Source organism: Rhincodon typus, chromosome 14 (assembly GCF_021869965.1).
Source record: "Rhincodon typus isolate 14 chromosome 14, sRhiTyp1.1, whole genome shotgun sequence".
Lineage (NCBI taxonomy): Eukaryota > Metazoa > Chordata > Chondrichthyes > Orectolobiformes > Rhincodontidae > Rhincodon > Rhincodon typus.
This window is the reverse complement of record NC_063345.1, coordinates 70,343,408-70,356,901: the sequence shown is the minus strand read 5'-3', so window position 1 is coordinate 70,356,901 and position 13,494 is coordinate 70,343,408. Positions and strand designations below refer to the sequence as shown.

At 44.8% G+C, this 13,494-nt stretch overlaps 1 protein-coding gene across 1 annotated transcript; it reads left to right on the top strand.

The window, feature by feature from the left end:
- Positions 1 to 6,396: 6,396 nt before the first annotated feature.
- LOC109912884 (zinc finger protein 239-like) lies at positions 6,397 to 13,494 on the top strand. The gene is made up of 2 exons (XM_048605483.1): positions 6,397 to 7,429; positions 11,651 to 13,494. Exon 2 carries the CDS (start codon positions 11,824 to 11,826, stop codon positions 12,892 to 12,894), a length of 1,071 nt encoding a protein of 356 aa, XP_048461440.1. The 5' UTR covers positions 6,397 to 7,429; positions 11,651 to 11,823; the 3' UTR covers positions 12,895 to 13,494.

Genomic DNA, 13,494 nt, shown 5'->3' with positions numbered 1-13,494 from the left:
GGAAGAGTAGCCAGGTAGTGCAGGAGACTCCTACGGCTATCCCCATCTCAAATAAGTATGCCATTTTGGACCATGTCGGGGGTCATGGACTGTCTGGGGAATCTAGCACTGACAGCCAAGTTAATGGTACTGTGACTGGCTCCCAACTGAGAGGTTGCATCAAGTTGCAAGCAATCAATTGTGGTAGGGAACTCTCTAGTCAGGGGCACAGACTGCAATTTCTGCAGCTGACAGCGAGACATCAAAATGATGTGTTTGCCTCCCTGGTACCAGGATCAAGAATGTCTCGGAGAGGGTGCAGAATATTCTCAAAGGGGAGAATGACCAGTAGGAAGTCATTGTATGTTGGTACCAATGGCATAGGAAAAGGACGAGGTCCTGATGAGAGAATATAGGAAATTAGGCTGGAGGTTAAAAAGTATGTCCTCATGGGTAGTAATATTTGGATTACTCCTGGTGGCACATGCTAGTGAGAGTAAGAATAGCAGGATAGAGCAGATGAACGCATGGCGAGGAGTGGTGCAGGGAGAAGGATTCACATTTTTGGATCATTGGAATCTCTTCTGGGGTAGCATTGACCTGTTTATGGATTGCACCTGAATTGGAAGGGGACAAATATCTAGGCAGGGAGATTTGCTAGTGCTACTCGGGAGGCGTTAAACTAGTGAGGGTAAACCCAAAGAGATAGTGATAAAAGAGATACGTCTGAGGCTGGTATAGATGAGAAGTCACAGTCAAGGCAGGCAGGAGCGAGGCAGAGAATGAGGTCGGACTGACCAGTTACACTGCATTTATTTCAATGCAAGAGGCCTGACAGGTAAGGCAGATGAGATCGGGGCATGGTTGGGAACATGGGACTGGAATATCATAGCTATTACAGAAACGTGGCTCAGGGATGGATAGGATTGGCAGCTTAATGTTCCAGGGTATAGATGTTATAGGAAGGATAGAAAGGGGAGCAAGAGATGAGGGGGAGTGGCGTTTTTGATTAGGGATAACATTATGGCTGTGTTTAGTGAGGATATTCCTGGGAGTACATCCACTGAAGTTATTTGGGTGGAACTGAGAAATAAGAAAGGGGTGATCACTTTATTGGAATTGTACTATAAACACCCCCTAATAGTCAGTGGGAAATTGAGAAGCAAATTTACCAGAAGATCTTAGTTATCTCTCAGAATAATAAGACTGTAATGGTAGGGATTTTTAACATTCCAAACATAGACTGGGACTGTTGAAGTGTTAAGGGCTTGGATGGAAAGGTATGTGTTAAGTGCGTACAAGAAAACTTTCTGAATCAGTCTGTAGGATGTACCTACATGACCAGGAGCAAAACTTGACCTTCTGTTCTGAAATAGGGCAGGGCAAGTGACTGAGGTATCAATGGGGGGAGCACTTTGGGACCAGAGATCCCACGGTACATTGGCCCTTTCACATCAGAGGTTCACCTGCACATCCATCAGTGCGGTCTATGGCATCCACTGCGGCCTCCTGTACATCGGTGAGACCAAGCGGAGGCTTGGAGACCGAATTGTAGAGCGCCTATGCTGTGTTCACGACAAACGACAACACCTTCCAGTCGCAAACCACTTCAACTCCCCTCCTACTCCCTGGGTGACATGACTCTCCTGGGCCTCCTCCAGTGTCACAATGACACCAGCCAGAAACTGGAGGAGCAGCACCTCATATTCCGCCTTGGGAGCCTACAACCCAATGGTCTCAATGTGGACTTTACTAGTTTCAAAAGCACCCCACCTCCGGCCTCATCCCATGACCAACCCTCCCTCTCCAACCCCGCTTCCTTGACCTGACACAACCTGCCCATCTTCTCACCTACCTATCCACTCCTCCCACCTCTCTGACCAATCCCCATCACTGCCCACCTGCACTCACCTATCACCATCCCACCACCTTCCCCAGCCCCACCCCTCCTCTGTCTATTTCTTTTGGACCTCCCTTCACCCTCCCCCATTTCTGAAGAAGGGTCCCGACCTGAAACGTCAACTTTCCTGCTCCTCTGATGCTGCCTGGCCTCCTGTGTTCCTCCAGCTCCACACTGTGTTATCTCTGACTTCAGCATTGGCAGTTCTTACTATCTCTCAGTGATTAGCATTGCTGCCTCAGCACCATTGCTGGCTCAATACCACCTTTGGGTGTGGAGTTTGCATATTCTCCCCGTGTCTACGTGGGTTTCCTCTGGCTTCTCCAGTTTCCTCCCACAGTCCAGGGATGTGCAGGCTAGGTGGATTAGCCATGAGAAATGCAGGATTACAGGGGTAGTGTAGGAGGCTCTTCGGAGGGTTGGTGTGGACTTGATAGGCTGAATGGCCTGCTTCCACACTGTAGGGATTCTATGATAATTCTATTAGTTTTAAAATAGTTATGGAAAAGGATAGACCAGATCTAAAAATTTAAAGTTGTAAGTTGACCAAAGGCCAATTTTGATGCTATTAGGCAAGAATATTCAAAATTTGACTGGGAGCGGATATTCGTAGGTAAATGGACCGCTGGAAAGCGGGAACATAAGGATATAAGAAATAGGAGCAAAAGTAAGCCATCTGGCTCCTAAATCCTGCTCTGCCATTGAATAAGATTGTGGCTGATCTTTTCATGGACTCAGCTCCACTTTCCTGTCCACTCACCATAACCCTGAATTCCTTCACCACTCAAAAATCTACTCCAAAACCTTAGAAAATCTATCTTTGCCTTAAAAACATTCAAGAACATAGCCTTAACTACTTCACTGGGCAGGGAATTCCACAGATTCACAACCTTTTGGGTGAAGAAGTTCCTCCTCAACTCAGTCCTAAATCTGCTACCCCTCATTTTCAGGCTATGTCCCCTGCTTCTAGTTTCACCTGCCAATGGAAACATCCTCCTTGCTTCTATTCTATCTATTCACTTAATAATTTTATATTTTTCGATAAGATCCACCCTCATTCTTCTAATTCCAATGAGTATAGTCCCAGAGACTCAATGTCTCCTCATAAGTCAATCCTCTCACCTCTGGAATCAACCTAGTGAACCTTTGCGCACTCCCTCCAGTGCCAGTACATCCCTTCTCAAGTAAGGAGACCAAAACTGTACATAGTACTCCAGGTGTGGCTTCACCAGCACACTATACAGTTGCAGCATAATCTCCCTGTTTTTAAACTCGATCCCTCTAGCAATGAAGGACAATACTCTATTTGCCTTCTTAACTACCTGCTGCACCTGTAAACCAACTATTTGTGGTTCCTGCACAAGGACACCCAGGTTCCTCTGCACAGCAGAATGCTGTAATTTTTTGCCATTAAAATAATTGTCCATTTTGTTGTTATTCCTACCAAAATGGATGACCTCACATTTACCAACATTGTACTCCACCTGCCAGACCCTTGCCACTCACTTAACCTATCTATATCCCTCTACAGACTTGGTGTCCTCTGCACACTTTGCCCTACCACTCATCTTAGTGTCATCTGCAAACTCTGACACTGCACTTGGTCCCCAACTGTAAATCATCTATGTAAATGATAAACAATTGCAGTTCCAACACTGATCCCTGAGGCACACCACTAGCCACTGCCAACCAGAAAAACACACATTTATCCCTAGTTTTTGCTCTGTTGGTTGACCAATCCTCTATCCATGCTAATACATTACCTGTAATGCTATGCACATTCATCTTGTGCAGCAGCCATTTTTGTGGCACCTTGTCAAATGAGTTCCGGAAATCCAAACGCACCACATCAGCCAGTTCCCTGTTTTACACCGTGTTCATAATGTCATCAAAGAATTCCAGTAAATTAGTTAAACTGCCTTTCATGAACCCAGGCATCTGCCTGATGGGACAACTTCTATCCAGATATCTCGCTATTTCTTCCTTGATTTCTAGATTCAAGCATTCTCCCCAGTACAGAAACTAAGCTAATGGGCCTATACTTACCCGCCGTTTGTCTAACTCCTTTTTTAAACAGTGGGGACACATATTCTGTTTTCCAATCTGCCAGAACCGCCCCAGCATCCAGCGAATTTTGGTAAATTACCGCAAACGCATTTGCTATTTCCCCTGCCATCTCGTTTAGTCCCCTGGGATGCATTCCATCAGGGCCAGAAGATTGTCTACCTTTAGCCTCATTAGCATGCTCAACACTACATCTTTAGTGAGAATGATCGTTTCTAGGTCCTCACCTGCCATTGTCTCATTTTTGATGGCCCACAGAGGCAATGAGAGTACAGAGATAGCATGTTCCTATTGAGGGCAAGGCTGTTAGGTGTAGGGAATGCCGGATGACTGGAGAAATTGAGGCTGTGATCAAGAAAAAGGAGACATATGTCAAGTATAGACAGCTGGGATCAAGTGAATCCTTAGGGGAGTATAAGGACAGTAGGACTATACTTAAGAGGAAAATCAGGAGAGTGAAAAAGGATATCAGAAAGCTTTGGCAATAAGATTAAGGAGAATCCAAAGAGATTCTACAAATATATCAAGAATAAAGGACTCAAAAACAGAAGTTGCCGGAAAAGCTCAGCAGGTCTGGCAGCATCTGTGAAGAGAAATCAAAGTTAACATTTCGGGTCTGGTGACCCTTTCTCATAACCCAAAATGTTAACTTTAATTTCTCTTCACAAATGCTGCCAGACCTGCTGAGCTTTTCCGGCAAGTTTTGTTTTCGTTTCTGTTTCACAGTATCCACAGTTCTTTCAGTTTTTATTAAGAATGAAAGACTAACCAGGCAGCGAATAGGGCCCCTTAAAGATCAATAAGGCTGTCTATGTGTGGAACTGCAGGAGCTGGGAGAGACATTATACGAGTATTTCATGTCAGATTTTACTGTGGAGAAAGGTATGGAAGCTAGAGAATTTGGAGAAATAAATAGTGATATCTTGAAAAGTGTCCTTATTACAGAGGTGGTGGTACTGGACATCTTAAAACATACAAAGGTGGATAAATCCCTGGGTTCTGATCAGGTATATCCCAGAACTTTGTGGAAACTAGGGAAGTGATTGCTGGGCCCCTTGCTGAGATATTCGTTTCATCAATAACCATGGATGAGGTGCCGAAGACCCTGGTGCAATTGTTTAAAAACAATGGTAAGGAAAAGCCAGGGAACTATAGACAGATGTACCTGAAATCAGTGGTGGATGAGTTGTCGGAGGAGTTTCAGAGTGATAGGATTTACATGTATTTGGAAAGACAAGGGATGATTTGGGATAATCAACATGGCTTTGTGTGTGAAAATTGTGTCTCACTAACTTGATTGAATTCTTTGAAGGAATGACAAAGAAGATTGATGAAGGCAGAGCAATGGACGTTGTCTGCATGGACTTCAGCAAAGCGTTCGACATGGTTCTGTATGGTAGACTGGTTAACAAGGTTAGATCACATGGAATACAGGGAGAACTACCCATTTGGATATAAAATTGGCTTGAAGGTAGAAGACAGAGGGGTAGTGGTGGAGACTTGCTTTTCAGATCGGAGATCTGTGACCAGTGATGTGCCATAAGGATTGGTGCAGGGTCCACTGTTTTTTATCATTTATATAAATTATTTGAATGTGAATTTAGGAGGTATGATTAGTAATTTTGCAGCTGCTACCAAAATTGTTGATGTAGTAGACAGCGAGGAAGGTTATCTCAGTACAATGGGATCTTGATCAGGTGGGCCAACAGGCCAAGGAGTGGCAGATGGCGTTTAATATAGATTAATATGAGATGCTGCATTTTGATAAGGCGAAGCAGGACAGCATCTGTACACTTAAGTATAAGGTCCTGAGCAGTTTTGTCAAGCAAAGAGCCCTTGGGGTGCAGGTTCATTGCTCCTTGAAAGTGGAGTCGCAGGTAGATAGTGAATAAGGCTTTTGGTACACTTGCCTTTATTGGTCAGTGCTTTGCGTGTACGAGGTGGGATGTCGTGTTGCGGCTTTTGGAATACTGCCTTCATTTCTGGTCTCCCTGCTACTGGAAAGATGTTGTTAAACTTGAATGGGTTCAGAAAAGATATACAAAGATGTTTCCACAGTTGGAGGGTTTGAGTTATGGGGAGAGGCTGAATCAGCTGGACCGGTTTTCCCTGGAGTGTCAGAGGCTGAGGGGGAGACCTGATGGAAGTTTATAAATCATGAGAGTCATGGATAAGGTGAAAAGCCAGGGTCTTTTTCCCCAGGGTAGGCGAGTCCAAAACTCAAGGGCATAGTTTTAAGGTGAGAGGGGAAAGATTTAATAGGGACCTAAGGGGCTGAACGTTGTGCGTGTATGGAATGAGCTACCAGAGGAACTGGTGAAGGCTGGTACAGTTACAACATTTAAAAGGCATCTGGTTGGGTACATGAATAGGAAGGGTTTAGAGGGATATGGGCAAAACGCTAGCAAATGGGACTACATTAATTTAGGATACCGAGTCAGCATGGACAAGTTGGACCAAAGAGTCTGTTTCTGTGCTGTACATCTCTATGTCTCTATGACTCTAATAAATTAAAATTAAGATGGGTTTCTGTTTTGTGGATGTAGCAGCAAGTCAGATAATTCTCCTTGGAGCTGAGAAATTTAAGCACTGATTTAGTCCAGGTGCAGATTTGTTCCAGAATATTTAATTTGCAGAGATAGAGAAAAATTCTCAGTATTTTCACAATTTTTAGTAACCACTGTCAGGTAATTGGCAAATAATTCAGGGTGAAAATGTAAAGATTATTTTACTCAGTAAGTTCTGAGCATCAGAAACAGTCTGAACAGCAGCTGGATACAGATTCAGCAGTTATTGTCAAGAGATTTGGATGAGGAGCGAACTGGAGGCTGGAACGATGTGGGATAGTTGTTGGACTAGGGCCTGGTGGCATGGGCTGAGCTGCTGCTATTTGGTACTCTTATCAGGCTGTAATGTAAATTGTTATCTTTTAATCCCCTTTTGTATAACAACACTTTTTTTTTCTCTGAAAGATTTGTGCCTAGGACGGCGCCATTAAAAGGCAGCCATTGTAAAATCTTTTCACTGTATTTATGTACTGGAGTATAAGTGACAATAAAGATATTATATTCTACCTAACTTCTTAAGGAAATATTTGGAGAGCTGTGGGCAAATGGCAGGGGAGTTTGGACAGATTTCCAGTATCTCTGGAGGAAGAGAGTACAGCCCCAGTGGTCTGAATAATTACCAACCCCTGTGCTCTGTGATACTGCACCATTTACTGTGAATGATGAAGTGCATCCTAGGACAGAGAGAGGGAGGGTCCCGCCACCCACTTCACAATGAGTCCGGCTGATTGACGGCAGGTCACCGACCAATAGGAGGGGAGCGGGCGGGGCTGGCGGACCAAGCAGAAGCGCCTGATCCTCCAACCAATGGAGTTAACGAGGGGCGGGTCCAGCAGGACAACATGTGATCATTAACTCTGCCAGCGCAATGACGGATGACTAGTGTCTCCAGTGAGTGTGGAAGGAGGAGACAAGTAAGGTGGGTAGAAACAGTGGAAACCGGGAGAGAAATGGACTCAGTCTGGACCGGGAGGTTTTATGGACACCTGGTGTAGGCCGCTTGACCCGATTTAGAAACTCGGTCCAGCGTTTGCAGTAACGGGAAAACAGCTGTGGGTCTCAGCCGGTGATAGGCCCCAGGCTACTGCCGCCAACTTGATTGGGGACAAGGTGCAGCAATACACATGCGCATGCTTCCCCCTGGGTGGGGACAGGGCGATTTGAAGAGTATCATGTACACACGAAACTGAAACCAAGAGAAATGTTTGTCTTTTCTAGATTTCTATCCTGGACTGACAGTGATTTTTCTTTTGTGAATTCGTTTGACAGGATTTTAATTGAGAATAATTGAGACTGGGATCTCAAAACAAGTTCTGACAGTTAGGATCTGAATATGGATCTGAATATCATTGGCATTTAACTGTGGAAGGAAAGAGGTTTGCCTGTTGTGTCTGTGGGAAAATATCTCTGATATGTTTGCAAATCGAAAAGCAGCAGGATGTTCAAATTAGTAGTTAGATCGCCTTTGGAGTACGTGCTCAGTTCTGTGCCCTGCGGCTGCGGAAGGAGATAGTGGCCTGAGAGGGAGCACAGATTTATCCAAATTATATCTTGCCTCATTGAAAGAACTGTCAAATTTAGTCCCAGTCACCCACTTCATGATTTTAGTCTATAAACTGCTCATTCTCAATTACCTGCAGATTTCTTTTAAAGTTCCTTATGGACTTGAATTGCAGCATGTTTTCAGGTGTACCAGATCCTAACAACTCTCTGTTGATCCAGAAACTGCTGAAGTCCATGTTGAGCCTGGCAGTTATAAAGGGCTGAATTGAAAGATGAGATGCTGTTCCCCCTGAGCTCCCATTGAGCTGCATTGGCACAGTACAGGAGGCTGAGGTCAGTGTAGGTGTGAACAGATGATGAAAATGACAAGGCTGCACTGAGAGTGCTGCTTGGCTCAATGAGCGTGCTTTGGAGTTGGGTGAAAACCGTGAGGTGAGACAGGGAGAAAGCAAAGCTGAAACACTGAGTATAGCACTCAGTTTCACTTCAGGCCATTCAGAAAGTCGCACGGTCCCAGTTGGAACAGTCAATTTGTAAGGGATACTTGCGGAGTATTTTTTTTACAGTTTTTAAAGTATATCAGATTAAGTAAAAGTATGGGCTTTCGATTATAATTAATGTTTAAAACGAAGGAAGATTGCTAGCCTATTTAAGTTCTCTTAACTGGAGTAACTAGCTGAATCAAGAGAGAAGTCACGACAGGAGACCTCAGACCCATGGTGTTCTCCTTTTGCACAATGTGGGAAATAATGGACGCTTCCAGTGTCTGTGATGGCTGTGTGTGCAGGAAGTGTGTCCATCTGCATCTACTGGGTCATTGCTTTTCAGAGCTGGAGCTGGAGCTGTGGGTAGACTCACTGTGGAGCATCCGTGATACTGAGAATGTTATGGACAGCACATTTAGCAAATTGGTCACACTGCAGGTGAGGATTATAAATGCAGAAAGGGTGACCATCAGATAAAGTAAAAGGCTTAGGAAGGAAATGCAGGAGTCCCCAGTGGTCATCCCCATCTCAGATAGATATTGCAATGTGCATTCTGATGGGGGGGGCAGGTGGAGTGGCCTCTCAGGAAAAATCAGCAACAGCCAGGTTCATGACACCACAAATAGCTCTGCTGCACTGAAGGGAAGGTAAGTTAGTGGCAGGGCTATAATGACTGAGCATTCAGTCAGGGATACAGACAGGCATTTCTGTGGCCGTAGACATGAATCTAGGATGGTACGTTACATCCCTGGTGCCAGGATCTGTGTGATACTATAGAGCAGCTGCAAGACCTTCTGGAGCTGGAGGGTAAGCAGTCAGTGGTTGCGGAAGACATAGGTACCAATGACATAGCTAAACAAAGATGAGGGCCTGAAAGCTGAATTTAGGAAAATAGGAGATACATTAAAATGCAGGTCCTGAAATGTAACAATGTCAGACTCACTCCCAGTGCCATGTACTAGCAAAAGCAGAAATAAGAGGATAGATCAGATGAATGTGTGGCCAGAGAAATGGTGTACCAGAGGAGGTTTGGATTCCTGAAGCATTGGAACTGTTTCTGGGTTACACAAGCCTGATGGTTGCCCCTAGGCAGAGCCGGAACAAATCTCCTCGTGGGGCTTTTGCTTGTCCTGTTGGTGAGGTTTTAAACTAGTATGGCAGGGGGTTGGGAACCAAAGTGTAGGCTTAGATGGGTCAGATTAAGATCAGAAAATGGGATGCAGTCAGCAGCTCAGAAAGACAAAAGAAAGGATTAAACGAGGATAGAGTCTCTCTTCCTCCATCAGTCCTGACGTCCCAGGAATCAGTCTGATGAACCTTCATTATACTCTCTCGATAGCCAGGACGTCCATCCTTGGGAAAGGAGAACAAAGGGCACACAGTACTCCAGGTGTGGTCTCACCAAAGCCCCTGCGGAAAGATATCCCTGCTGCTGTACTTGAATCCTCTCACTATGAATGCCACCTTATCATTTGCATTCTTCACTGCTTGTTACTCCTGCCTGCTTCCTAAAAGAGTGACAAAGAAACACGGAACAAAATGGGGCCAGAGTCTCTGATATAAAATTGTAGAACATAATATCCCCATCGTATCCGTGCTGGTCATCAAGCATCTGTTTACTCTCATCCCATTTTCCAGCACTCAGCGTGTAACCTATATTGTCATGCCTTGTATGATCATATAAATATTTCTTCAAAGTTGCAATGATTCCTGCATCTGTCACCATTTCAGATGCTACCAGACCCACTGAGTATCTCCAGCATTTTGTTTTTATTTCAGGTTTCCATCACTTTGCCTAAGCACTTAGAGTCATAGTTATACAGCACAGAAACAGACCCTTCAGTCCAACTCGCCCATGCCAATCAGCTCAATCCATGCATGGCACCACCCTCTCCATAAAAAAGTTGCTCCTTGCTGCACTTAACTAGAGGTTAAACCTATGCCCTCTAGTTTTGGACTCCCCTACCCTGGAAAAAGACCTTGTCTATTTACCTTATCCATGCTCCTAACGATTTTATAAACTTCTTTAAGATCACCCCTCAGCCTCCAATGCTCCAGGGAAAATAGCCCCAGCCTATTCAGCCTTTATCTATAGTTCAAACCCTCTAAACCCAACAACATCCTTGTAAATCTTTTCAAAACTCTTTCAAGTTTCACAACATCTTTCCTGTATCAGGGAGACCAAAACTGAATGCAGTATTCCAAAAGTGGCCTTAACAATGTCCTGTACAGCCACAACATGACCTCTCAACTCCTATACCCACTGCACTGACCAATAACAGCTAGTGTACCAAACGTCACCTTCACTATCCTGTCTACCTGCATTTCTACTTTAAAGGAATTGTGAACTTGCACTCCAAGGTCTCTTTGTTCTGTAACACTCCCCAGGAATTTACCATTAAGTGGTAAATTCTGGTAACCTACCCTGGTAACATCCTTCTGAAATCTGGGAGACTAGAATTGAATGCAGTATTCTAAAATTGGTGTCACCAACGTCCTATACAGCTACAACGTGAACTCCCAACTCCTGTACTCAATAGTAGAATCCCTATAGTGTGGAAGTAGGCCATTCGGCCCATGAGTCCACACCAACCATCCAAACAGCATCCAACCCCTTTTATCCCTGCATTTCCCAAGGCTAATCCACATAACCTGCACATCTTTGGACTGAGAGGGGAAACTGGAGCATGTGGAGGAAACCCCCTCAGACACAGAGAATGTGCAAACTCCACACAAACAGTGGAATCGAACCCGGGTCCCTTTATTGATCAGTGCACTGACCAACAAAGGCAAGTGTGACAAACGCCTTCTTTGGCACCTGATCTACCTGAAACTCTACTTTCCAGGAACCGTGCACTTGTTTTTAGCCATTTGGAGGGTATGGGAGAAAACAGGAACAGGATTCAGTTGTAGATCTATAAAATACTCCTCCTTCGTGCTTGTCTCTCCCACCTCTATCTCTTGCTGTAGTTTTGTGCAAACACTGACTGGTTGCCTTCCCTGAAGGACATTTACGAACCAGTTCAGTTTTAATGATCATCCAGCAGTTTCCCTAAATATCAACTCCACAAGTGACCAGATTAACTTCTCTCAGTTTCACAACCTGTGTGTTCTTCTGGTTTTGCCTAATACATTTGTTTTCTGTTTGAAAGGTTGTTTTGCAATGAGAGATTTCAAACGAAACCACATCCAGATCTGACAGTCACTCTGTTGTAATAACCTAAATTATCTCAGGATCTTGAACATTGAAAGGAAAAGCACCATTCACACCGCGGAGAAACGCGTATTGTCGGTGTGTGGAATCATCTGTGGATCTTGATCCGAAATGTCTAAACGCCAGCGCAGTCACACTGGGGAGAGACTGTGGAAATGTGGTGATTGTGGGAAGGGATTTCTTTCCCCATCCCAGTTGGAAATGCACCAACGCAGTCACACTGGGGAGAGACCATTCACCTGCTCTTATTGTGGGATGGGATTCACTCGGTCATCCCACCTGCAGAGACACCAGCGAGTTCACACTGGGGAGAGACCATTCACCTGCTCCCAGTGTGGGATGGGATTCACTCGGTCATCCAACCTACAAAGACACCAGCGAGTTCACACTGGGGAGAAACCATTCACCTGTCCCCAGTGTGGGAAAGGATTCAGTCAGTCATCCAACCTGCTGAAACACCAGCGAGTTCACACGGGGGAGAGACCATTCACTTGCTCCCTGTGTGGGATGAGATTTACTCAGTCATCCAACCTGCAGATACACCAGCGAGTCCACACTGGGGAGAGACCATTCACTTGCTCCCTGTGTGGGATGGGATTCACTCAGTCATCCAGCCTGCAGATACACCAACGCAGTCACACTGGGGAGAGACCATTCACCTGTTCTGAATGTGGGAAAGGATTTGCTCAGTCATCCAAACTTCAGATACACCAGCGAGTTCACACTGGGGAGAGACCATTTACCTGTTCTGAATGTGGGTCAGGATTCGCGCAATCATACAATCTGCAGATACACCAGCGAGTTCACACTGGGGAGAGACCATTCACCTGTTCTGAATGTGGGAAAGGGTTCGCTCAGTCATCCAACCTGCTGATACACCAGCAAGTCCACACTGGGGAAAGACCATTCACCTGCTCTGTGTGTGGGATGGGATTCACTCAGTCATCCCACCTGAGGATACACCAACGAGTTCACACTGGGGAGAGACCATTCACCTGCTCTGAATGTGGAAAAGGATTCATTCGCTCATCTAAACTGTTGGAACACCAGCGAATTCACACTGGGGAGAAACCATTCACCTGCTCTGATTGTGGCAAAGGATTTGCTCACTCATCTCACCTGCGGAGACACCAGCAAGTTCACACTCGGAAGAAACATCCACTCAGTCAACTCACCTCCTGATACATCAGCGTGTTCACTCTGGGCAGAGACCATTCATTTGTTCCGTACTTTATGCGGGAAGGGATTCACTCTATTGTCCAACCTGTTAACACACCAGTGAAATGACACTGGGTGGATCCTGTTCACCAGCTCTGAGTAAAAGGATTTGCTGTTTCCTAACACACCAGCAAATTTACGAATAACCGCAGGTGAAGAGTTTTGCTTTTACTTAACACGAAGGAATGAAGTTTGGTCATGAGGCCATTTGTATTGATGTTATTAAAATGTGCTCTATTAAAAGGTGCTGATATTGCAGATAAAATGTTGATAAATTGTGTATGTGTATAGTACATTTTTTTAAAAATCAGTGTTGCTGTACATCAACACATTTACACTGGCTAAAGATTGTCCACCTGTATATTGTTTGTGAAGTGATTTTGTGGTTCATCAGGACTATTCAAAAAGCAATGAGTTGCCCAGTAACTGTCAGTGTTGGATTTTGATGCTGTTGTTGTCTATATCCAAACCACATGTTCTGGACCTGTTTCTGATGTTTGTAAACGCCCAGGTTCAGTGACCTATTTGGGATAATAATACAAATCAGATTTTTGTTAAAACTAA

Excerpts from the sequence above, each read along its gene's own strand:
- LOC109912884 (XM_048605483.1), top strand. The coding sequence starts at position 11,824 with ATGTCTAAACGCCAGCGCAGTCACACTGGGGAGAGACTGTGGAAATGT.